The sequence below is a fragment of the Eutrigla gurnardus genome (genome assembly GCF_963514095.1).
Source record: "Eutrigla gurnardus genome assembly, chromosome: 6".
NCBI classification, from domain to species: domain Eukaryota; kingdom Metazoa; phylum Chordata; class Actinopteri; order Perciformes; family Triglidae; genus Eutrigla; species Eutrigla gurnardus.
In genome coordinates this window covers 2,553,226-2,580,183 of record NC_139920.1, presented here as the reverse complement: position 1 = coordinate 2,580,183, position 26,958 = coordinate 2,553,226, and the positions used below count along the sequence as shown (strand labels likewise).

The 26,958-nt window shown below is 42.3% G+C and overlaps 1 protein-coding gene across 1 annotated transcript in view; it reads left to right on the top strand.

Moving 5' to 3' along the window:
* The window catches only part of naaladl2 (N-acetylated alpha-linked acidic dipeptidase like 2), a gene marked incomplete at both ends in the record, with an annotated part of 796,426 nt that overhangs the window by 182,865 nt on the left and 586,603 nt on the right, over positions 1-26,958 (top strand). The window contains 2 exons of the mRNA XM_084012385.1: positions 7,193-7,312; positions 19,851-19,983. Of these exons, the coding sequence (XP_083868511.1) occupies positions 7,193-7,312; positions 19,851-19,983 (253 nt within the window). The remainder of the gene's footprint in view (positions 1-7,192; positions 7,313-19,850; positions 19,984-26,958) is intronic.

The following is a 26,958-nucleotide window of genomic DNA, read 5'->3' as shown; positions in this document are numbered from 1 at the left end:
GTGAGGAATAGCTCCATCTGGTGGCCGCACCCGGCCATCTCTCCCTCTCTCTCTCTCGCTCTCTACACACACGCACACGCCCTTACACGCACACACACGCACGCACACACACACACACTCCACGTGTGTCTCTCCTTCTGTTTAGCTTAGTTTTGTGGGTTAGGTAGTTAGGTAATAAGGCTTTGTTAATTGCAGTGTTATTGATTGTGATCATTATTACTGATTTTGATAAATCTTATTATATTATAACTAGCGGTCTCTTGTGCTTGTTGTGTATATGTCACTGGATAACAGCAGGTTGTGAAGGCTAGTGCTCGAATTTCACGCCTTTTTAAAGGAGTCATAACCTGGTTTTATACGTATCCAGCCCCCCTTGGATCGCTTTGGATCAATTCGTAAAACTTATTAGAAAAAAAAAAAAAAAATTTAATCAAACATTGAGCTTGTTCTGACCCTTTTTCGTACCGCGATTTTATCACGCGAGATTACGCGCGAGGTTTTGACTGGTCCGGATGTGCATTGTATAATATGTAATGAGGCGCGCGTTGATTCGCCGCAGGAAGGACAGAGCCGGGGGGGGCTTGCCTGCATGCAGACTCCAAAACATAAACAGCCCCCTGTCATGGCGCACACACTAAATGACGAACCTTACGGAATTCAGGCATTTATGTACGAACCAGAGTCGGAACCCGAACAGGAGAGTGAAGAGCCAGAGACGGTTGAAGAGACACGTTTACAGCAGGACGTCAGGTAGCGGACGGGGGGGGGTTGGGTGGTGAAAGAGGGGTGGGCTTATGCAAGTAGCCTCCACGGTGACGTCACCGTAGGCGCAGAATCAAAATCTCGTGCTTTAGGAATGCACACCCTTGTGTGCTATTCCTGTTCGGAAAAAGAGCAGAAGCGAAAAAACGGCGCCACTTTCAAACTCCAGCCTTTCAGGCAAGTTTCAACTGAGGTCAAACACAGATATGCATGTTTTAACAAGAGAAATTGCGATTTCCTGGTGATGACTCCTTTAATTGTTTGATTGTTCTTATACTTCTATGCCAATGATCACGATGATTGGCATGTGAGTATAAAACCTTTTATATTGAGACTGAATACAGTGTTAGGTTATCTTTTCCCTGATCCCAGGGTGGTGCCCCGTTTATTCATGATTATATTATGATAATATATTAAATATAATTATTAATATCGATAATCATATTGACATTAATAATTAACTGTTGATAACCAAATCTGCTCCTGCTACATCCCCAACAGACACAATGTTCCTCTCATACCGCATCCCGTCCTTCGGTATGGATTCCATGGTCTATCTCCCATGGTGTGGTGTCTTTACTTCTGTCTCCTCTGGAGTGCTGTATGCTCTCTTACAGTGTGTCAGAAGAACCCACGTTCCTCTCTCAGTGATGCGGACGGCTGTCGGTGTAGATAGCAGAACCTGATATGGACCTTCCCAGCGAGGAGATGACCAGTGATACCAATGATAACTGCAATGAAACTTTTAGTTGAATGTTGAACATTTCTGATAATTTAGCCATGACTTGGTTTCTGAAATGTGGACCGTTATCGCAATAAATTGTTTCTGGGAATCCGAATCTTGGTGCAATAATAGTTGCAAGGATTTTTGCTACCATTATGGCATCGTTTGTTGCTGTTGGTGTGATTTCAATCCATTTTGAAAACATATCTACTATTACTAGACGGTATTTCTTCCAGTTGTGCTTGGAGCAAATCAAACAGGATGCACAAAACTTTTAGAGTAATTTTGGAATCCATATGTTGTAAAACATTTACCTATCATTGCCACCATCCCTCCTGTTGAGACATGTGTAATTCCATGGCTCAAAATAGCCGCAATTCTATAGAGTTTTTTTTTAGGATGGATGGGCTATCAGCTACAAAAATGTAATCTGAACCCTGTCCCTCTGTTGCTGCGCGTTTAGCTTCTTCGTCTGCTTTGCAGTTTCCTCGTGAAACTGGATCAGACCCGGTTGTGTGTGCTGCGCATTTACAGACTGCAACTGCTTTTGGTAGGAGAATAGCATCCAATAAAGTTAGTATCAAATCTTTGTGTTGAATAGCTTTGCCTGTAGATGTTACCATGCCTCTGTTTTTCCACTGTTGTGCGAAAACATGCAGTGTGGAGAATGCATACTGGCTATCTGTGTAGACTGTGATAGCTTTCCCTTCCCCCAATCTACATGCCTCCGTCTACCCGTTTAGACCCACATCTGTTTAGATGTGCGTTTACCCACATCTGCAGACCCAGTTGACCATAATATTAGTGGAACACCTGTTAACTGATGTTCTTCTTATTCAGTTAACTGGTATCATTCCGCCACATTTGGTTTGTTCCCCCCTTTTAGATGAACAGCCTTTGTACCGTTTTGTTACCCAATTTAGCTGCATGATATAAATCTCCAATTTGGGTAAAAAGCTAACTCCCCCACCTTTCTTTTCCCACGGATCCCCCGATTCTTCAGCTGTGGTGATTATGCGGCCAAGATCTTTCCAGCTCATGTCTGGTTCTTTTGAAATAGACACGTGTGGCGCGCTACCGTTCCGATGTAGCTTTATGTCCTCTCTGTTTAGTTTCACCGCCACCCCGCAATTCCCCTTTTTGTCCCAATATAAATTTGTCAATCTCAATTTTTTTACCCCGTAGTGGTCATAGTACATTGTGCAGTGCAACTCACTTGGATCATGGAGGTCCGACTGTGGGGGCACTCTGTCGTGTGCTAATTGGATGAGTTGGTCAGTGATGGAGCTGGGACCTGTTGTTGTGAAATCTATGCTGTACCAATAGTTTAACCTGCCCCCCTCTACGACGTACTGGTCCTCGTCGTCGTCATCGCAGTTGTTTTCCTGTTTTTGGCGTCCTTCTGTTACCCTACATACTTTCATTCCATCATCACCTTGGGCCCCTCCAGCGAGTCCTGGTTCTGAAGTAGCGTCCGTACCGTCTCCTCCATGCTGGAGAAGTGCTGCTGCAGTGTCACCATCTGCCGCCCACACTGCCGAGGTTTCGCCTCCTTTCCCTTGTTTCTGTGTATGAGATGAAATAAGAGGATTGAATGTCTTACCGCTACGGGTTTTACCCCCTTGTTCTGCGTCCCATGGGTGCCCTGGTATTTGCGGAGCGGAGGCTTCTGGCGGTTCGGAGGAGGCCGGAACATGTGCCGGCCTGGGGTGGAGTGGAGGTGGCCGCAGATGAGGCTGATCCGGGTAGGGGGAGGGACAGGCGTTGGACCCAGAGGGACTTCGTCATCATCTCTCCGTTGTTCTCGGCGAGAATAAAGAACAAGACAAAGATTAGAACTTGTCTGTTTGGGTACTTCTTTTTCTTTTCTCTCCTGTTCTAATTTTTTTCTTTCTATCTTATGTATACTCAGCTTCCGTGTTCCGGCCGCAACACGAATGGCTGTTACCCATCATATTTTATTTATATCTAGTTCACTCTATTCTATTTTATTCTATATAGGTTGGATATATACTCACAAACAACTTTAACAATAATAAAAAAAAATACACACAAAAAAAAACTTAAGTTTGTCTTACCTGAGTGATAGCGCATTTCCTTTTTTTGATAACTCAGGCGGCCTGGGGGATCAAAGTAGTTCACCTCGTTCCAAAGACGTTTATACTGGCCTCAAGACCCAGTACTTTGAGGTAGGGATCAAAGTAGGTCTCGTCGTTCCAAAGACGTACCTTATACTGTCCTCAAGACCCAGTATCCCGAGGTGCTTGACCTCGGCTTTTATACTGACTTAGCAAGACTCCCTCCTAATCAAAACTACCCCGATAGGAGAATCCCTCCTTTCTTTTTTTTCTTTGTAACTGGTCGACTGTCGTCAACACAGTTCTCTGTGTCTTGCTAAATGAGTAGAAAACGTTTCCTTCCTATTTGGTAAAACCATTCTCGGCAAGTTGAGAATCCTGGATTCAGCTACACGGTGCTTTTTGGGCCTCAAACCCACGGACTTTGAACCTAGCAATCCTTGGCAGCTCCACAGTGCTTTTCGGGCATCAAACCCACGGACTTTAAACCTAGCTGCACTACTGGTTAGAACCCTCGATTCAGCTACACGGTGCTTTTTGGGCCTCAAACCCACGGACTTTAAACCTAGCAATCCTTGGCAGCTCCACAGTGCTTTTCGGGCATCAAACCCACGGACTTTAAACCTAGCTGCACTACTGGTTAGAACCCTCGATTCAGCTACACGGTGCTTTTTGGGCCTCAAACCCACGGACTTTAAACCTAGCAATCCTTGGCAGCTCCACAGTGCTTTTCGGGCATCAAACCCACGGACTTTAAACCTAGCTGCACTACTAGTTAGAACCCTCGATTCAGCTACACTGTGCTTTTTGGGCCTCAAACCCACGGACTTTAAACCTAGCAATCCTTGGCAGCTTCACGGTGTTTTTCGGGCGTCAAACCCACAGACTTTAAACCTAGCTGCACTACTGGGTTCAAACCATATTTTACCGAATGGTGGAAACCACCCTCACTCAGGAATTTTTATTTTTTAATTTTTTTTATATATTGAGTAAACCTTTTTTTTTTTTATCTGATCGGTTAATACTCTACCTAATTTCTTTTTGATGCCTCAGATTCCTCCTTCGTTCGGACCCCGTCACTGCTCTCCTCTCCAGCCGGGCCCGCCTTGCAAGGTGTTAAGGTCCAGTAGTTGGAGAAGAGAAACAGATATTGGCCCCCACGTTGGGCGCCAAATGTTAAAATAATTTTTCCGTAAACAAATAAATTCACCCAAGGAGGAGATCGGAGACATAAATAAAGTCGACGTCTGACTTTAATCTTGTACAAGAGGAGCAGTTACAATGCAACAACGTGTGAGGATGCTACAGAGGAAGTGCTCAAATCATTGTTGTGACTTGAGTCTTTTAAAGGCACAGGAGATAATGGGTCATTGACAGTTAATCTTCATGCAGAACTAGACATCATGACTACCAGGCCTCTGATAACATTTAGGTCAGCAATGGGGATACTAAAGTAATAAACAGTTCAACACATAAAGCTGTAACCTGAACAAAGAAAACTTTAAGACATGAGGTTATACAACACATACATATGATTATTGTTTTGGTTCAAGAAACCTTAGTTTTTGGGGCTGCACGGTGGTGTAGTGGGTAGCCCTGTTGCCTCACAGCGAGAGGCCCCGGGTTCAATTTCTGGTCTGGGCTCGGGTTATGGAGTTTGCATGTTCTCCCTGCATGAGTCCAAAGACATGCAGGATGACTTCAGTTCATTGATGACTCTAAATGTCTCGTAGGTGTGAATGTGAGCGTGAATGGTTGTCTGTCTCTTCATGTCGGCCCTGTGATAGACTGGTTACCTGTCTGTCTCTACATGTCAGCCCTGTGATAGACTGGTTATCTGTTTGTCTCCACATGTCGGCCCTGTGATAGACTGGCGACCTGTCCAGGGTGTACCCTGCCTGGGATCAGCTCCAGCCCCCAGCGACCCTGAATACAGGATAAGCGGTAGATGATGGATGGACCTTAGTTTTTCCTCCATGCTGAACATAGAATACTTTTTAAGGATCCTATTTACTATTTCAACCCGCAGCACAAACAATAGGTGGTCGTGGTTTGTGTTTTAAATAGTTTTGATGAAAATGTCATGTTTTTAAGGAAGAAGGGAGCAACTACTGCTCAGCTGGAAAAATGAGAACTTTGACATTACTGCACGAGTTGTGTTCTTGAGGAGTTTTTCAAGAATGCATTTTGATATGGTCCATCCATCCATCGTCTACCGCTTTATCCTGTATTCAGGGTCGCGGGGGGATGGAGCCGATCGCAGCTGACATTGGGCGAAGGCCGGGTACACCCTGGACAGGTCTATTTTGATATAGTTTTGCTGTTAAATGCAGCTCCCATTTACTTCAAATCAATTTCCTCAGCTTTTTGATTTTTTGTTGTTCATGGTGTCATGAAAGAACAACTGCATTTTCCTCAACATTTCAAGGTAACACAGGTTGAATGATTGATATACAAATATAATTTTGTCGGTGAAGTATTCCTTAAAGCAGGGATGCCAGGGTGAAATTGGACAGGGGGCCAGATTTTTTTCAAGTGAGACCTCAGGGGGCCAGATTACACTTTCGGACTGAAAAGGCCAAACATTGACTCAACACATGGATAGGTAGGCTATTTGAAATTATTCATGAAGGCCTACACATCAAAAAGAAATTACATTGGCACCAAAATAGCCTCACTATTTTTAAATTACATACATTACAAAGGAGGATGATTGACAGGCGCTCTCCTTCATACAATCACGTGCACACTTCATGGCTGCACCTGATTGGACGATCACTTTCACAGCTGTCCTGTCTGCTCCCGGATTTCAAACCGACCAACATGGCGGCTCGTTTGGAAACTTTCTCTTATTTTACGACAATAGTTCACCGAAACGTGTTTCTGAAAACATTTTATGCGAGAAATAAGCTATGCAGTTGCTGAATCTGTCTTTATTTTAGATGGACAACATTCAGTTTAAAAGATTTTCGAGAGCTTGTGGGAGGCAGCGGCGCACCATCTCTCCACACTCGCCATGAGTCGAATGCATTGCAGGGCATACCGTAAATCCTTTAATATAGCCTCAGCCAAAATCTTCACGATGCGAACCTGACAATGAATGGGAAGGGTGGAAATAACGCTGCCTATCGACACTTGCCCCAGCCAATGTTAGAGACCGGCAGGTAAAAGAATACAGGCCAGTATTAGAGGATTTACGGTATATATTTAAAAAAAAATAGATAAAATAATAATTAAAAAAAATATTCTCCCCTTATCACCCGCGGGCCGGATGTGACGTACAGTCGGGCTGGGTCCGGCCCGCGGGCCGTAACCCTGGCATCCCTGCCTTAAAGAGTTGCTAGAGTGCCTCTTTGATATTGTCTTGCCAATAATGCACTTTGTGCCACATAACGTACAATGTTAACAAAATAATTGCTCAAACTAAATGTAAATCAAATCAGACAAAGCAATCAAAGTGAGAGTTTACAAACTGGTCTGATGCACAGTACAAGCACACAGCTGAGTGGAGCATCAACATCTGGATGGCATATATTACACACAAATATCTTGGGAAACATTTGATTAAAGAGCAAGTCATTATATGAGTAACTGCTGACCCCCTGAACCTCTGTGCCTTTCTCCCCAGGGGGACGTGGTGGACGTCCAGTACGCCAGCGTTGACGACCTCAGGAGAGCCAAAGACAGCCTGAACCTCACCAGCCAGATTGCAGTGGTCAAGCTTGGTCAAGCACCTTTGCTGTACAAGGTAAGGTCAAATCAAATCACTGCAAAGTGTTACCGCCCTGCAGGTAATGATACATTTGATTTAATGATGGGAATGGGATCTTTTGGCCTTTAAAAATAAGTGCAAGGCTCCCCAAGGTTTTTTTTATAATGAGTTGTTTTAAAACTGAATTTCTGAAAAAAAATCTTGAGTATTTTAATAAACATGCATCCATACACTATATTGCCAAACATATTCACTCACTCATCCAAATAATTGAAATCAGGTGTTCCAATCACTTCCATGGCCACAGGTGTATAAAAGCAAGCACCTAGGCATGCAGACTGTTTCTACAAACATCTGTGAAAGAATGGGTCGCTCTCAGGAGCTCAGTGAATTCCAGCGTGGTACTGTGATAGGATGCCACCTGTGCAACAAGTCCAGTTGTGAAATTTCCTCACTCCTAAATATTCCACAGTCAACTGTCAGTGGGATTATAACAAAGTGGAAGCGATTGGGAATGACAGCAACCAAGAAGTGGTAGACCACATAAAATGATGGAGCGGGGTCAGCGGATGCTGAGGCACATAGTGCGCAGAGGTCACCATCTTCTGCAGAGTCAATCACTACAGTTCTCCAAACTTCATGTGGCCTTCAGATTAGCTCAAGAACAGTGTAGAGAGCTTCATGGAATGGGTTTCCATGGCTGAGCAGCTGCATCCAAACCATACATCAGCAAGTGCAATGCAAAGCGTGGGATGCAGTGGTGTAAAACACGCCGCCACTGGACTCTAGAGCAGTGGAGACGCGTTATCTGGAGTGAAGAATCACGCTTCCCCATCTGGCAATCTGATGGACGAGTCTGGGTTTGGCGGTTGCCAGGACAACGGTACTTGTCTGGCTGCATTGTGCCACATGTAAAGTTAGGTGGAGGGGGATTATGGTGTGGGGGTGTTTTTCAGGAGCTGGGCTTGGCCCCTTAGTTCCAGTGAAAGGAACTCTGAATGCTTCAGCATACCAAGAGATGTTGGACAATTCCATGCTTCAACTTTGTGGAACAGTTTGGGGATGGCCCCTTCCTGTTCCAACATGACTGTGCACCAGTGCACAAAGCAAGGTCCATAAAGACATGGATGAGAGAGTTTGATGTGGATGAACTTGACTGGCCTGCACAGAGTCCTGACCTCAACCCGATAGAACATCTTTGGGATGAATTAGAGTGGAGACTTAAGTTCATATGCGAGTCAAGGCAGGTGAGCGAATACTTTTTTCAATATAGTGTAGCTCACTGTCCTTTGAAGATAATAAATGTAGCTGCACACCTGTATGGCTGGTCACCTGTGCTTCATATTATGTTTGTCCTATGAATCCCTCATATCTAACTGACGTAGTGTAAGATAGTCCACCCAGACTCTTTTGTCACCGGCAATTCACTTGAGTTGTTAATTAGTGAAGTTAACATCAACCACGTTATTTTCCTAAACATAACTAAGTGGTTTTGTTGCCTAAACCTAGCTAAGTGGTTTTGTTGCCTAAACCTAGCTATGTGGTTTTGTTGTCTCAACATAGCTAAATGGTTTTGTTGTCTAGACCTAGCTAAGTGGTTTTGTTGTCTAAACCTAGCTAAATGGTTTTGTTGTCTAAACGTAGATAGGTTGCATGAACCCAACTCAGTGGTCTTCTTACTTTAGCCTATCTAAGTGGTTTGTTGCCTGAAACTCCAGACTAGAAGAGCCGGGATTTGAACCACCATTTGTCCGATTGGAGGGCAATTCGCTCTACTTCTGAGCCACTCAATACACTATGTGACATACTATGGTCAAATTAGTTGTACATTACTTAGTTATTGACAATGAATCATACCATGTTATATGATATTGAATTTGTATTCCAATACCAGAGGTTTTGTATGTTCTAATCGGCCGATACGCATGTTCAGGTTTCGGAATTGGTATTGGGAAGGAAAGTGAATGTGTCAGAAATAAAAACAAACATATAGAGACAGAGCGACTTCATTCTCTGCTCAAGTAGATATTATTACTATATCTCTACACAGTAACGTTGTTAGGCCTATTTTTTTAGGGGGGCTGGAGCTACCCTAAATTGTTCCCAAGCCCCCCCCCAAATAATTTGACTTTTTATTTATTTATGTATTTCCTTTTTTTCAGAAAAATCTCATACTAATGAAAGGGTATACATAGAGTTTTTTGATTATAGCATCATAGTATGTAGAAAGAATGTACTTTAGTTAGAAGCATTTCTGTAAATGCCTATTTGTCTTTTTTCTTCTTCTTTTTCACAGACACTTTAGCTGGAATAAATACAGAAGAAATACATACAAAATACAGTTATTTTGATAAAGTTCTTATTTATGTTGTCAGATTTCACTGTGACCTTTAAAATCAGTCTTGGTTTATACTTTATACATTATGACAGAAACATGACTGAACAAATTCACTCTGATTGAACCAATCTACAGTACAGTTATTGGTGTAATTAAAGTATTTTCTTTAGACCTGCAGCTTATCTAGCGGAGAGAGGAATTAGATATGGTATCACTTTAAGACACAATTAAGCAGGACCTGTTCTAAGCATGCAGCTTTAATGTGTCTAAAATTTACCATTACAATAACTCTTGCTCAACAGAAGAGAATGGAAGAAGAAAACGTCTGTTGCTTTGAACTTATTACTCGCCGCACTTCTTCACGAGTTGTTGTCGTTCAGATACAGTACTAAAAAATGCAAGCACAAAGATTTTGAGGGGCCTTTCCCTGTCTCTGCATAGCAAATAGTTATTTGCTGCTATATTAATGTTGTAAATATCCTATAAAGAACCTTTAATATATACAGGGCCTGAATTTACAAGAAAGCTGTTTCCTTTGCTTTGACCATTGAACATCACTCTCCTTCTGAAAGTGAGATTAGTGATTAATGACAGGCTAATGAGCCATGAGAGGAGTAAATGGAGGTTACCAAAAAAATGTAGAGTGAATATTTTAAGAGGGGTCACCATACTGCATTTACATTGACACAGTTAGAGTTTTTAAAAAGCCATTAAATCAGACTTCACCTACTGCCACATGGGACCCTGTTAGCAACAGGCTGCTGACCCATTTTCCCTCCTCGCCCACAGTTTGTGACAAATTTGATCATGTGTGCTTCATAATGTATCCGTGTGTCAGCGGCTGAGAAAAATGATGGTCCTTTACATATAAATGGGAGGAATGATTGATGAGCCTTGTTCACTCACTAATGAGTGTGTGACGGTGACTGCAGGCCCAATGTTACACACACACACACAGCTGGAAACATGGAACACGCTTTTTCACCATGTTAAATCCTTGGTTCAATTACTGTCGTACAAACTCATTTGAGAATCACAACATAGAATCACAATAATCACATAAGTTCATTATGTTGGCATATTCCACAGCAAAGTTATTATAATATATTCCCGAGTAACGACAGTAACATTTAACATACAGCCGCACATCGAAAAATCACAGAGGTTGTTTTTTAAGGTTTGTTTCTGCTTAGCCCTCAACATAGTTTCAAAAGTAAGCATGTGAAAAACAACCAAAAACGTAGTTATCTGACTGTCAAAGTAGATGCAGGTCAGTTTGTTCAACTGGGTGTGTTTACTGAGGGACTCGCAGGGACCACGGCAAGACTAGAGGAGAAATGGCAAAGCTTAGTGAGTCTATGTAGTCCGATTTACAGTATAACATTAAGTAAGATACATTTCTCTCAACTATGTCTGTAAGCGCTGTTTGATTTCGTTTTCCAAACCTCACTGTGTTACATGACATTACTGTAGGAGAGTAAGGGTAATACCTAATGGTACCTACGTAAACTGGGTATGTAAGGAAACTAAGGACGATATTAAAATATGTATATCAATGTATATTAATCTACAATTTCAATACCTGCTCTCGTAAAAGGGGCACCATCTGTTGGTCAGACAGAACTTTATAGAATTCACGTTAATGATTCTAATGACCACTTATTAATTAATTAACAATTAATCAATATAATTTAATAAATCAGTCTCATTTCCTTAGATCATAAGTTCTTGAAATAGGGATCTTTATATTCTGCACAGAAGAAATATCCACGGACAACGACTTTATGCTTTAGGGGAATTTATTGACTAATTATGGATTAAACAAAGGGAATAAAAGAGTATAAGTGGAATCAACATAAACACACATAAAACACAAGAAGTATTTCTGGAAGAAACGGGTTAACCATGAATATAGGTAGTTTGGCGATAAGGACAAGTGTGTGTTTCTCCTAAGAATTTAGACTGTCTTAGTAATAAAACATACTGCCTCAACGGATATAAAATATTAGAGAATGCTATTATTAAGTTTAACCATACGCTTCAACTCTGGTCACCAACTGAGTGTAAACTGTGTCGGTCTTACGTCATGCAGCGTGGTTTCAGCTTTTCCTGCGAACCCCAAGGAGTCACTCTTCCCGTCGGTGAATTAGGGCACTGCCGTTTGCAGGCTGTCTGCCGAGGGATGGTTCGGGACCGTGAGCGCCGCTCTGCGGTGGTTTCGTAGCTGTTCGTCTGGTTCGGAGGCCGTCTCTGCCTTGGGTTGCTGCTGCTGGGAGTGACCGGTGGCGTGACGTTGAATCTTGGATAACTAATTATATAGCTCACTCGTAATACTTAGTGATCTTCGTAGGGACTCTTAGTTGTTAAGAGTAAAAATTTTACTGATAGTAACAATTGCCGGAAAAATGCAAAAAGGAGAATTAACAGGAAATGGAAAAGGAACGAAAATGAAGCAAAGAGGGGGGGGGGGGGGGGGGAGCCAGCCAAGCGTGAGCTTTGACCTCGACCCCCTCTCCAACCCTACTCTACTCCGCTCGACCCGACTCAACTCGACGAGCTATTGGAAATGCTGTCTTTATGCTACACGCAGGGGGCGTGATTTTAGTTGAACCCGATCCTGAGGAGGAGCCTCCAATAGAACCACTCGTAATGTGATTCCCTAAATGTATACGATATGCTGATCACACACAATCTTGCCCTTATGGTCAAAGTTGTCTGTCTAACACATTGTATATAGTTCTCACACAGAATGATAGGTCAAAACAAATGAAACATGAACTGTAAACATTTCTCTGTACAAATCATTTTGAACTAAATATTTTTGGTGGAGTTGAAAGGAACTTTGATCCAACACATACAAATGCAAACCTATCAAGTTAGCCCAAACAAGTTTGGTAATTTAGCAAGCATTTTGTCCTCGGTGATGCGGGCAGATTAATGAGCAAACATATTTTCGTCTGACTGCGTGAGTGCAGTAGTTAAGTCCATTACAATGACAATGTCCATTTTAGCATTTTTGGTAACTTCTCTGTTCTTCGGCGTAGAACGACGGGAAGTTCGCCAGTATGCTTATAATTCCTCAATGATTATTATGGATGGTTTTAAACTAATGTTGAACATATATCTCATCCTTTTCTTGGTTTGGTCTAAATTTGAACATGATTTCCTGCAGAATTCATGTGACCTCTCTCCGCATGTCAGCAGAACAGGTCGTTTTCACAGACCAGTTCGTTAGTTTATGACTCCAAGAGGGGTGGAAGGGGTCTTCAACATGACTTGGGAGCAAATGGTGAGGAAGAGATAAGGGGCCCTAGTTTCGTGGCGCAGCGCAGGGCGGCGGAGCCGGCGCAATGCAAGTTTCGACCAGCGCAGCCTTGCGCACCGTCAGTTTGGCAGATGGTGGATCGCCTGCGCCAAGATGGGTGTGGCGGTGCAGCAGGGGGAGGCGTCACAGATTCAGCTTGGCGTAGCGGAAGTTTTGTGGCAAAAAGCCTCGCCGAGACTGCGCTGAAAGCTCGCCAGCTCCAACCTGGTCTACTTTCGGCGCAAGGCGTAAATACAGTCCATTCATTCAATGCGAATCACAGCTGGCGGAGTGGAAGTTTGGCTGACTGCGCGCAGTGTGCACACGTCACCGAGACCTCACAGGCAGGTTTCCACAGTTCCAGGCACATTTAAATGCAATACATAATCACAACAAACACTATTTAATGCAACTAATTGAATCAACACGTGAATTTATATCTATATAGATTGTCCCGTCACATCTGACGTCAGATCATCTCCCTCTCTCTCTCCTGTTTTTTATAATATGGGCATTGTTATTATTATGATAGCGTGCACAGCGCGTGATGCGCGTGGTGGGAGCAGCGGCGCTGCTTCTGTCATCGGGTTGTCAAGTGACGGAACTTGCACTGAACCTCCCCTAACGCATTAAAGGAGAGGAGAGGAGCTCATTTGATTGATGAAGATCTGAATCGGCTGTATTAATCGCAATCCACGCCTCGTCTCCTCCTCGTCTCCCACTCACGCCTTCTTCTCCTCCCTCTTCCCCACTTGCGCCGGTGGGCGAGACGGGAGGTGTGCCTGCGTGAGCCTGCACGGTGCACGAAACTTGCAAAGTCCAGGCGGACATACCCCGTCGGCGCGGCGCAGGTGCACTGAAAGCTGACTACGCCTGGTCTACGAAACTAGGGCCCAAGGTGTTATCCTTTATACTTCAATCAGGGCTCTCTGTCAAACAAAGGTGTTAAATCAGTTTCCAGTGGTGTTTAGGTGCCACAAAGTCTGGTGTCTCCAAGGTCTGCGTCGTCCCCAGACCTTTGGAGATGCGTGGAGATGTTCTTGAGGCTCTGGGGTTTCATAAACTCTCTAACCGGGCAGCTTTTGAGGCAATAAGTGTTTTAAGAGTGTTTTCTCATCTGGAGGGAACAGTTCATCTTTTGTTCATCAATTGAATTAATTCCGAGAATCGTGGAGCTGTTGCTCCTACATTACGTTACATTATGCCGTGTCTCCAAAACAAAATACAATAGTGAACAACTAATTTTACTATCAGTGAAAATTCTAAACGAGAGAACAAGTTGTATTGAAGTCACAGTGGAGAGAGATAGACAGACAGAGAGTTAAACAGTTCACACTCCACAACATGAACTGTATCTGAAATCTCTAGATAAAGTAGTAATAATACAGTGTAAAATAATCTGTGGATTGTAAATATTACATAGACAGTACTTCAACATTGTACATAAGTACACCTATTTACACCTTACCTAGTTACATTCCATCATTGTTAATAAATATATTTAATTACTGCTTTTCCAACTCTAGTCAATGAATGTGATAGCAGTGAAATATTCTGTTTCTACTCAAGATAAGAAGAATAATTGATCACAATTTCCTTACATTTTTAACATCACAATGCATAATTAATCTGAAAACTAAACAGTTTTTATGGCACACACTTCAAATTTTCAAATTGTTAACACATGTGCTTTAAATGTAAATAATAAGGTGCCAGAGTTAATAAAACCCCAACGTCCTCAGTTCTTGGCCATTGTGACGGTCCAGAGGACCGCACAGGAAGACGCCCGACTCAGCTGCGGCACGCACGTTACACGCATACATATCATGGTCTCACACTTATACTGATGCCACATCTGCAGTGATCATGTCTTAGTAGTTGCACAACGTCATGGACATTTCTTTTAAAGAATGACACGAACAATGAAAGGTTGAAATGTAATGTTGCGCCTTTTTATTTGTTAAAAATATATCACAATGTTAAAGTTAAACAAACAAAAGATTTACCGGCTGCCGTCTCGTTTGGCTCCTGCGTCCGCGGGAAAAGGGTGCCGACGACGAACAACGGAGCGTTTATAGGTTCCGTGCGTGATTGGTTCCGTACCAATGTGGAGTTTAGTATGGGGGTTTCCGGGGAGAGTAGGCCCTGATCAAGCCAACTTTTTTTTGTTAGGAATCCCTTCATACATAAATTATGCGACATGTATATTGCATAACAATTGTTGTGGGCAGGTGCAATAGGTATCTATGTATAGTCTCAGAGTGTTATTTGTTGTCATCGTGTAATTTTTGTCTAATGTTCCCCTGTGTCTTGATAATGGTGCTGGCCGCCTTCTATATGTTTACCCCCCTGTTTCTTGTATGTGAGTGTTATGATGTCTAGTGTGAGACACACATATGTACTGGTCACAAGACAGATTTTTGGAGAGCTGTAGACCTCACTGTTGAGGTTACAGCAGAGCGTAGAACTGCCGTAGTACTTTATTTTGTTATTTTTGTTATTTTCTAAATTTAACCTAGTTATTTTGTATTTGCATATTTGGACCGGAATTGCTTGTTTTGCTGCAAGCCCTCTTAATAAAACATTGTCCAAAAAGAATTACTACTGCCTCTGCATCCTTGGCCAAACCCACAATTTTTTGTGTTTCGCAACACGCTCGGTTTCGTCACAGCCATGTACCAGAATATTTACAGACAGTCATCAGAGTCATCAATCAGCACACCGGAGTAAGTGCAAATTTGAATGGTTGAGAAAGTTTGGTGCATTTGGAGTTGACTTCTTGTTTATTTTCTCTTAACAGTGAATTAATAGAAAATATAAGAGAAATGCTTGTGTTGCATATGCATGCCATTCTTTGTGTGTGTGTGTGTGTGTGTTGGCCCTGCTTTCCAGGGAAGGACAGAGTTGTGATGAGGAGTATGACCGTGGTTGGAGTCACATATTCAATAAAGGAGTCATCCACGGTGATAAAAAAAAACAAGGACACTAGATTTCCCATGGCCAACAATGAAATACTGCTCTGCATTGTGGCAGCTGCAGCATCCTTCCAGCCAGCAACTATTCTCTATTATAACCAGAAATGTTGGCTAAATAAACAGCAACACAGTATAACCTTGGATTAGCGGTACAACTTGTCATATGAGGGAAAAAGGATAAATAAGATGTCATCACAGTGTTAATAAATGTGCCTTCTTCTCTCTGACTAATAGTAAAAAAGAAGCAGTCAACAGACAATTGTGCGGTGGGGTGAACTTCTAAACAAAACAACATAATAATAATATTAATTAAAACTGCGAGCAGTGATGCACGGGCCCCCTCACACATGCAAGTCGGGAGTGCTACGACCGCCTGCCAGTGTTGCGACCGCCTACCCGGTGTCACGTTCAGGGCAAGACGGAGACTCGGAAACAGGAGGTGAGGACCCAAATGCAGTTAAAAAGGATTTATTTCAATAATAAACTAAATACAAAACAAAACTAGGACAAAAAACAAAGTATCAAACCAGGAAGACCACCAGGCAAAAACACGACCGTCAAAGAAACACTTACGAAAGGAAACCAGAACACCAAGGGACACGGGAGGCAGGACGCAGGTACAAAGAGAAATCCAGGGACATGACGTGGTGCAGCATGCAGGGGGTAACAGATGACAGCGTCAATGAACCGACGATGAGACAGGGGAAACACAGACTATATACACAGGGAGGCAGGGAGCTGACGAGGAACAGGTGAAACACATTAGGGCAGGCAGGGTAATCAACACGAGAGGGTGGGGGAGTCAAGACAGCGGAAACAACAAGGACCAGGAGGTACGAGACAGGAAATCACAACGAGGGCAAAATTACAAAATAAAACAGGAAATCAAAATCAAGAGAGCACAGATCGTAACAGAAACACAGATCATGACAGTACCCCCCCTTAAGGGACGGATCCCAGACGTCCCCAAGGTCCATGATACGTAGGGCGGGTGGAGGGGGCCAGGAGGTGGGGTTCAGGATACGTAGGGTGGGTGGAGGGGGTCTGGGGGCAGGGCTCAGGAGGCCGGGCATGAGGGCGACCTAGCGGGCGGGGCCGCTCAGGAGGCCGGGCATGAGGGCGACCTAGCGGGCGGGCCGCTCAGGAGGCCGGGCATGAGGGCGACCTAGCGGGCTGGGCCGCTCAGGAGGCCGGGCATGAGGACGACCTAGCGGGCTGATTGTGAGTCAATATTGCAGTGCAGACGTGTTCAGGGTGGGACTCTCATCAAACATGAGAAGTTTGGACCAGTACCATGTACACTGAAGTTATAACAGTTTAGAGTTTTGTGGCGAAGGATGAAATTTGTTCGCGTTCATGGCGCCATCCTGGCCCCGCCCTTTGACTTATGTAAGACCTTTTGATGATTTTTCATCGTTGAGGCCTCTAGAACAGTCTCACAAAGTTTGGTAGGAATCAGATCAACAGTGTAGGAGGAGTTTGTTAAAATACACTGCAGGTAAAATCGGTTAAATTTCACATGAAATTCAAAATGGCTGACTTCCTGTAGATTTCAGGGTATGGGGTTTGTATATGTGGTGCTACCCACTACACCACCTATCACCTCCCTCATGATCAAATTCATTTTTGAATGTTATGTATTGATTCCTGGGCTGCATGGTGGTGTAGTGGGTAGCAATGTCACCTCACAGCAAGAGGTACCCGGCTTCGATTCCCGGTTCGGGGTCGGGTTCCTTCTCTGTAGAGTTTGCATATTCTCCCCGTGTCAGCGTGGGTTCAGTCCAGGTTCTCCGGCTTTCTCCCACAGTCCAAAGACATCCAGGATGGGGACCTGTCTGTCTCTACATGCCAGCCCTGTGATAGACTGGTTACCTGTCTGTCTCTACATGGCAGCCCTGTGATACACTGGTTAACTGTCTGTCTCTACATGTCAGCCCTGTGATAGGATAGTTACCTGTCTGTCTCTACATGGCAGCCCTGTGATAGACTAGTTACCTGTCCAGGGTGAACCCTGCCTTCGCCCAATGACAGCTGGGATCGGTTCCAGCCCCCCCATGACCCTGAATACAGGATAAGCGGTAGACAATGGATGGATGTATTTATTCCTCGTATTCATCAGCTGCATCTAAACAGATAGTGAGAATGACACACACACACACTAGCTCTACAGAAAACAGCAAAGAAAGAGAAATGCTTGTTGACAGGTGTGGAGAAATGTGGTTGTGTGAACAACTCCACATGATGATTTACATAGCAATTCATACTGTGGCAGTATGAACCCGGGGGTGTGACGAATGAACAACACTTGAAAAAAAGTGTGCCAGAGACCCACTCGCAGGACGCTATTGATCCAGAGCAGCACCTGGCATCGTCTCTGAGGCAAATAGTTGTATCACCTAAGCTACTGTAAGCAATTTTTTTTAGTTTTACTTGTAGTGAAGCATTGAATTTGAGTTACCTCTGGTAAGTGGTTACAGAGTGTACAGTATAGGTCTCTGGCATTTATTGTGAAAGGTAAGAATGAGCCTCCATGTTGATGTACAATATAATGTATATGTATTGAACATTCCTTATGTAAAACAAAAATAAATGTTCCATCACTTTTCCACAACCTAAGATTCTCATTCAGTGTGAAAATAATCATGGTAAAAATCAAAAATGCTAAATTGACCTGCATTTCTACAGCACTTTTCTCATCTTTTTGACTACTCAAGGTGTTTTACACTACACGTCTACATTCATCCATTCACACACTTAGACTTAGACTTAGACTTGCTTTTATTGTCATTGTTACAGGAACAACGAGATTATGTACAGCAATCCCCAAAGTGCAGTTTCAAAATTTACATAACAACCTATACATAACTTTACAAATAAATATATATATAGAAATATATATATATGTAGAAAAATAAAAATAAGAATAAAAATAAAATTAAAAAGTGGATGAGTGCAGAGAGGTATACATTGTATACATTATTGGCATCAGGCATATTCATGGGATATGTTATTTCAAGATGTTGTTATTACACATTGTTATTGCACATTTTTTTACATTCAGGGATTAAAATATGTCATATGTTCAGTGTGTATGTTCAGTTCACAGTTCCTTAGTTTCTTAGTTCTCAGTTGTCCATGTATAGTGCATTATCTGCTCCCTCTGCTATTACCAGCGGCCGAGTTGAGCGCTTTAATGGCTTTGGGATATTGGCTATTTTTCAGTCTGTTTGCGGATGCAGGGTATATTCTGTATCTTTTGCCCGAGGGCAGCAGTTCGAAATGTCTGTGACCGGGGTGGGTAGGGTCTTTCAGGATGCTGTTTGCCTTCCTGAGACAGCGTGTGCTGTACAGTTCCTCCAGGGAGGGGAGGGGGGTATCAGGGGGGCATCTGATGATTCCCTGGGCGGTGTCCACGACTCTCTGTAGAGACTTCCTCTCTGCAGCTGTGCAGCTCCAAAACCACACTCCAGTGCAGTATGTGAGGACACTCTCGATGGAGCACCGGTAGAAGGACACCATCAGCTCCCTAGAGAGGTTGTTCTTCCTGAGGACTCCCAGGAAGTATAGTCTCTGGTGTGCTTTCTTGAGGATAGCCGAGGTGTTGGTGCTCCATGACAGGTCGTTGTCGAGGTGGACGCCCAGGAAGCGGAAGTTGGAGGTTATCTCCACCTCATCTCCGTTGATGACACACACTGACGGCAGAGGCTGCCATACAATATGCCACCTGCCCAACAGGATCTAATCTAACTATTTCACGCACACGTTGACACGCCAATGACACAGCCTTCGGGGACAATTTGGAGTTTAGGATCTTACTCAAAGACATTTCGGCATGCGGACTGAATGAATGAGTCGTGATGGTTAGTTTAATTTTAAAAGTGGCTCCACAGAAAAGAAGTTTGGAAAATGATGCTTTAAAGCACTGTAAGAATCAAATGTTACTTTGTGTCTGTCCAGCTTTCCCTGCTGTCTGAACTGGGTTTTGGAGGTGTTCTGCTCTACATTGACCCATGCGACGCACCCCCTGGCCACCACACCTGGCATCAAGCCTTCAGAATTACTCTCAACCCCGGAGGAAGCCCTGCCATTGGTGAGTCTATTTTTTTATTTATAAAATTATACTAGGTTAATTTATCATCATTGTATTAAGGGTTAAATTGTAAGGGTTGTGCAACAAAATGCAGTTTGTAGTCCCATTTTGCTACATTAGAAACTACAACCCAAAAAAACTACACTGTGACGGGTGGAGGATGAATTTAGGAATCATCTAAGAAAAGAAGCTACTCTGAAGTATGGTGCTTTGTCAGCTGATACTTGTGTATCTCTTCCCAGAATGCAGCAGTTTCTGGGTGGGTTTTGTCGTTTAATATATCTGGGCTCTGTGCAGGCACCCCTTCTCACCAATATCACTGATGCTGGTAGATGGTACCAATGGTGTTTTGCTCTCCTGGCTCGAACACAATCCTTGCCAGTTTGTAATGTTTCCAGTCAGAGTGCCTTCAATTTTAACAAGAGCTTGGCACACGAATGTAGCCTTGTGTCTCTTTGCCTCCTTGTTCCAACAATCATCTCTTTGATTCTACTGATGTTGAGCAATAGCTTGCTCTGAGCATCACATTTCCTCTCATACAAAGTTCTCATCCGGCCAGTGACGGTAGTGTCATCTGCAAACTACACAACTGAGTTCTCTTCATGTCCTTGGTAGCAGTCATGGTTGTACTGTGGGAACAGGAGCGGGTACTTATCACTTTCATAAACCCAACTGTTACGACGGCGGGTTACTACAAATAACATTAACAAAAGAAGAAAATAAAACCTCCTTGTCTATTTCCAAAATCAAAACATTCAAAACCAACACTCCTGCACCTAATGAGACTGACAGAGGAAACTGCAGGTGTGTGTGTGTGATCAGTACTATTTACTATACCTGGCCCAGTTTCTAAGTTTTCTAACACTTCACTAGTGCCTAGTCTAAGCCTAAGTCTGTACAGTTTCCACACTAGAACTATACAAAGTCTTGAGACACAGTTGGTGTGCTGTTGAATGGAATTCCCAGCCGCCATGACTGACAAACAATCCCAAAATTTCCATATCTTCCTCCGCAACTTGCTCCGTCTTATTGGTTGGTAGTTTCCAGCGCCGCTCCAATCAGGATCTTTAAGAGGCCAGCCAAGAAGTGGAAGGAGCACCCAGGTCCTGAAGTCATACCCTCTGCTTGACAGGCAATGCTACACCAATACAAAGAAAGGGTTGGAATTCGGTGATGGCAGTAACACCAACTACTTGGTTTTGTTTACTTAACCCAATTCCCGGTAAGACTGAAGTCTGTCTTGAAAAAACACTATCCATGTAACAAATGTATATTGACACACTGTGACTGACACATGCAGAAGTGACACTGGAGGGAAATGTAGAGCTTCATAGTTTGAATCTTTGGAGTTCTGACCAAGCTGTGTTATTTGATCGGTGCAGTGAGAGCGTTTTGGGATGATGATAAGGATAATAACAGAAAGGTAGAGAACATTTTTAACTGACACAAGGCTAAGTGGATGGAGCCAAAATGTACCACCTGGCTGGAGAGACAACAGAGGGTCAACCTTGATACTGAAACCGATTTATGAAGTTAGAGCCCGTAGGTTTTATGGCTCCACTCTTGTCATTTTATAACCGTGTACATTCTGAGGAGCAGATGAGACAGAGACACATCCAATGGAGAAAAAGACAAAAGAAGCTGATGCTGCAACCAAATTCAAATGTACTCTAAATGATATGTTATGATGAGTTACCATCAGAGGTGTATAGTAACGAAGTAGATGTACTTCGTTACACTACTCAAGTATTTTTTTGAGGATTTGTACTTTACTTGAGTTTTTTTTTTCATCAGGACTTTTACTTTTACTTCACTACATTTAAAAGTTAAAAAATATACTTTTACTTCGTTACTTTGACATTTGCTACCTCGTTACTCGTTCCAAATTAAAATAATCAAAGAATTATCTGGAATGCGCGGGTCCGAGAGGACGAGAAGAACCACGTACGGTACTTTCGCGAGGTTTAAGGTAAATGCGGGATGCGCGCGGGGCGGCAGAGACGAGCAGCACTACAAACATGAAACATGGCAGCCGCAGACCATTTCGACGACGAGGGAGACACAGAAGACGCACAGCGTACAGCTTCGGCAGAAGACGACGGTCACCCGTGGGCATACCTGGGAACTATGTTCAGCTACCTCGGGATGGGGGAAAATTCCAAAACCTACCGAATGAAGTGCATGTTATGTGGTATTCTATACCATATTTCATTCACCTGAAAAAGTGAAATAAAAAACAAGGGAAAATAATTTTGGGTTGTTTTGCTTCTTTTCATGCATACTATAAAATACTTGTACTTGTACTTTTGATACTTGAGTATATTTCTTCACAAGATACTTTTGATACTTAAGTACATTTAATGTGAGCTACTTTAAGACTTTTACTCAAGTAATTTTCCTTTAGGTGACTTTAACTTTTACCAAAGTCATTTTCAGTTATGGTACTTATACTTTTACTTAGTTATTTTTTTCAAGTACTTTATACACCTCTGGTTACCATGATTAATAATGTGGAGTCTCGCACACACACACACACACAGACACAGAGAGAGAGAGACACACACACACATACACACACACACAGACTAAATACACAAGGGGTTATTTGGGAGATGGGACACAGGTGGGTCAACACAGGGGCAGGCTGAGAGGTGATTGGGAGAACACAAGGGAATAGGTAAAGCTGCTGCCAGATTTAAGAGATGTACCAAAACAACCCTGACTGATGACGGCCCTGTCAGAACACGGATCAACATATAAGTTGCTAGCTCTGAGGTTGCTGTTGCCGTTTCCCGATTGGAAGGGAGTTTGTGAACAGAGACACAGAAAGTGGAGTAAAGTCTTACTTCCTTCCTCCGGGTGTTGATCCCGAGCCTTCACTTCCTGTTATCTAGACCAGCTTTGCTCTGACATCTCTTTTTATTTTTTCCAAAAGTTAGATTATATTTATTGATCATCATGTCTATAGTGCTCTTTTCGACTACTCAAGGTGCTTTGCACTACATTCAGTGTATTTGTCCATTAACACATTCACACACCAATGGCACTGCCTTCGGGGGCAATTTGGGATTCAGTATCTTGCCCAAGGGCACTTCAGCATGCAGACTGGAGGAGCCGGGATTTTAGCTTCATGGAGTAGCATTGAGGGCAGGGCTTACTGAAAGGTCAATATGGTTTATTGTGAAAAATAATGTTGTACACACTTAGTTATAAGACACATTTGACCCACAGTGATAAAACAAAAAGTATAACATATTATATTGTATGCAATGTAATAATAAAGCGAAAAGCTACCTTGTAATTTATGCAAGATTTAAATTTGCTTTAGAGTCTCCCTATCCCCCCCCCCCCCCAGGATAATTAAAGTTTTTCTTATTCTGAAAAAACAACAACAACAAAACACTGATATTTTTGTATTCTTACCAGTAATTTAAGCAGTTAATCAGATTAATTTAATTACCTCTCTGTTTGGAATCTGGTTAATCCCCTGAAAATACTCACATTTCCTACCTTGGCCTCAGGCAGAGGAAGTTATATATTTCTGTGTCTCTGTGACTCTTTTCTACTGTATTTAAAGCACCCTCCCAAGATGGATGACCCCTCCGACCCTCAGTCTTGTCCCCACTTCCTGTTTTTCTGCCCGGTCTGGTCAGTCGGGACGTGTCATTACCGCTGAAGTATCTTTAGTCCTTGTAAGCGTCCCAGTACCACAGTGGCAAGACCCAGTACAGCCCCAGCAGATGTCTGGGATGCAGTGTAAGCATGTGTTACAGTGTGTGAATGTGTGTGTGGTGTGTCAGATGACAGAGACAGATGCTGGCTGCCTGGTCTCTCACCAATAACGATGCTCTCAGGTCCACAGTACTAATACAGCTCAGAAGAACAGAAGATGTGAAAGGACACCTCATTACTCATATCAGTCTTACTGTATTCTACTACCTACATTCAATCTTTGTTTTAATGACTGAAAAACATCTAACCATAAAGCAAGCAGACTGTACAAGGGCAGAAAGTCAAAATAGTGCTGCTTTTTTCATTGAAATGTTTAACATTCTGATGTTGTTTTTACATGTACAATATATATATTGAACACTAGAACCACGGGGGGCGCTGTATACCTAAAACCACCAATGGGTAAAATGTACCTGTGCACCTGGCAACAGCATTTCTAGAACAAATAAAAATGTTATCTGTCATTGTATTAATGCATTGTCTTCACAAATTATTGTCTCAAGTCAGAAAATTATTCTGTTTAATCACCACCTGTGTTTTGGTCCTCCTTGTTTTATAATCTAAGTATCTTTAACAATCGCTTTGCATGGCCATCCATATAAATCAATCTAAAATGACACTGAAAATGGGTTGGCTATTAGAAGAAAATATTTTCATATTTGGGTGTTGTAGACTGAGCCTATTTCAAAAATGCTCCTATATTTACCCGGTGGTGGTCATAGGTATGAATGCCCATGTTTTTAATCTGGATTTATCTTGATTATATATAAAAACAGGGAGCGCAAAACAACACAATTGTGACTGGGGACTGGGGAACTTCAATATTTTATTAAAATATAGTTATGTACAATTGAAAACTCTAGTGTTCCTGATGTAAATTCAGTATATGTTTTTGATAACCCTAGTGTGTGTATGTGTGTGTGTGTGTGGGTGTGTGTGTGTGTGTGTGTGTGTGTGTGTGTGTGTGTGTGTGTGTGTGTGTGTGTGTGTGTAAAAAAGAAAATAGTTTAGGAATAAAAAGAATGTTCAAACATGGTGTGAAAGCTTGATTGAAATGAATGTGTTCTACCCAGGCAGCACCCTTCATCTGAAGCTGACTGCAAAAACAAGTCTGATTGCATGGAAGTCTATGAGAGAATGACCCTACTTCTCATTTGATTTATTATCTATCTAGTTTCAATTCTTCTTCAATACAGCATGATGTTTATTTAGTCTATTATGGGCATGGCTACCTTGTGATTGACACGTCACTACCCTAACCTCACTACCATCGCTATCACATTAACAATTAGCTACTAAGATTACTTAAACACTTAAAGCTGGGGTATGTAATGTTGGAAAACCCCCCTCCCCTCCTGTCAGTGAGTCCGTCCAAACTGATTCTTCCGGCATCAGCGAGACGTGAAGGCTGTGCACTCACGCTTAGGCGGGTGCAGAACTAGACATGAAGGCATCTGATTTTTTACTCCGACCAATCCGCGCCCTTCGGTGCGAGGGGCGCAGATTGGTTGTTTGTTTTCTCAGTCCCACGGCGGCCACAGAGCTCTGTTTGATTCCGTTCCTTTTCCTGATGACATATTGTACTGATCCCTCTGAAATTAGACGGGCCATTTCACCCATTATAACAAAAAGTGCTTCTGAACAGGATTACATACCCCATCTTTAAGGGACGTTCACACCAAATGCAAAGTACATTTTTTGTACGTTTTTTTTTGTAAGTAAATTGCACTTAAAGTTGATGCAAATTTGCGCTTGAATGCGTGAATGACGCAATTTTTTATTTGCTCACGCTGAAATATTTTAACTCAATTGAAAATTTGTGTGTGACTTTCTGACACGAAAGCCAATCAGCGATGATATTCTCCTTCTGTCATCACTCATCAATTAATGACAAATGATGACAAATCATGTGGCCTCCTTGAGCTCAGCAATAGTATCTTGTTTCAGACCGAACCAAACTATGAGTACAAACCAGAGACTGTCTGTGGTACAAACAAGTAAAAAAAGTATTTTTTTCTTTTCTTGCAATGAACCAGTATAAGATTTGTTTTGGTACATTTTTATGGCGGATTTTATTCATATCCAACCCCAGTTTCAGATGCATGGTACTCTTCTTTTTGTGTTATTCTAGTATGTAGTAGTAATAATACAAATAATAATATAATGGTAAATGGACCTGCATTTATAGAGCACTTTTCTACTAGTCTTTTGAATGAATGAATGAATGAATGAATGCTTTATTTCAAACGTGAATAATACATTACACTTGAAGCACTAGTCGCTAAAAGCCTTTGTATGTTTGAATAGGAGTAGGAAGAAGCATTTAGCTTATTAATTCCTACCCCTTCTCCACTTGATACCTACCTTGTTTTTTTTATACTTTCAACAAAACAAACAGTCACCAACAACAACACCATAACTACTTGTGTCAAAATAAATAAAATAAATGACAAGTATGGCAAAATGTGAGAACCCTAGTGTTTGTCATACCCCTCTTCTTCCCTGTACCTTGTAAATACCATCTGTTTGTACCGCTGTTGAATTTGCTCATGGTTGGACATTGTCTGAGCTCCTCCGCTAGTCTGTTCCACAGTTTCACTCCACATATTGAAAGACAAAAGGTTTTTAAAGTTGTGTGTGCATACAGATGTTTTAGATTCAGTTCCCCCTCAGATTATATCCCCCTTCTCTCGGAAAAAAACATGCTTGAATATTTACTGGTAGTATGTTGTTTGTTGCCCTATACATGATTTGTGTTGTTTGGAAGTGTACCAGATCAGTGAGTTTCAGTATTTTTGATTTTGAGAATAAGGGGTTTGTGTGTTCTCTGTAATCATTGTTATGAATTATCCTGATTGCTCTTTTTTGCAGAATCGACAGTGGTTGTAATGTAGATTTATAAGCATTGCCCCAAATCTCTGCACAGTAACTCAAATACGGAAATACCAGTGAATTGTAAAGAATTTGGAGTGATTTGTGGTCCAGAAAGTGTTTTGCCTTACTTAATACTGAGATGCTCCGTGACAGTTTGCTTCGAACATGCTTTATGTGAGGTTTCCATGTTATTTTTCGTCCATAATTACACCAAGACATTTATTTTCATGTACCCTTGCAATGTCAACACCATCTATCTGTATTATTGCTTGAGTAATCATTTTACAGTTCCCAAATAACATGAATTTGGTTTTGTTAAAATTTAAAGATAATTTGTTTCCATCAAACCACCTCTTTAATTTACACATT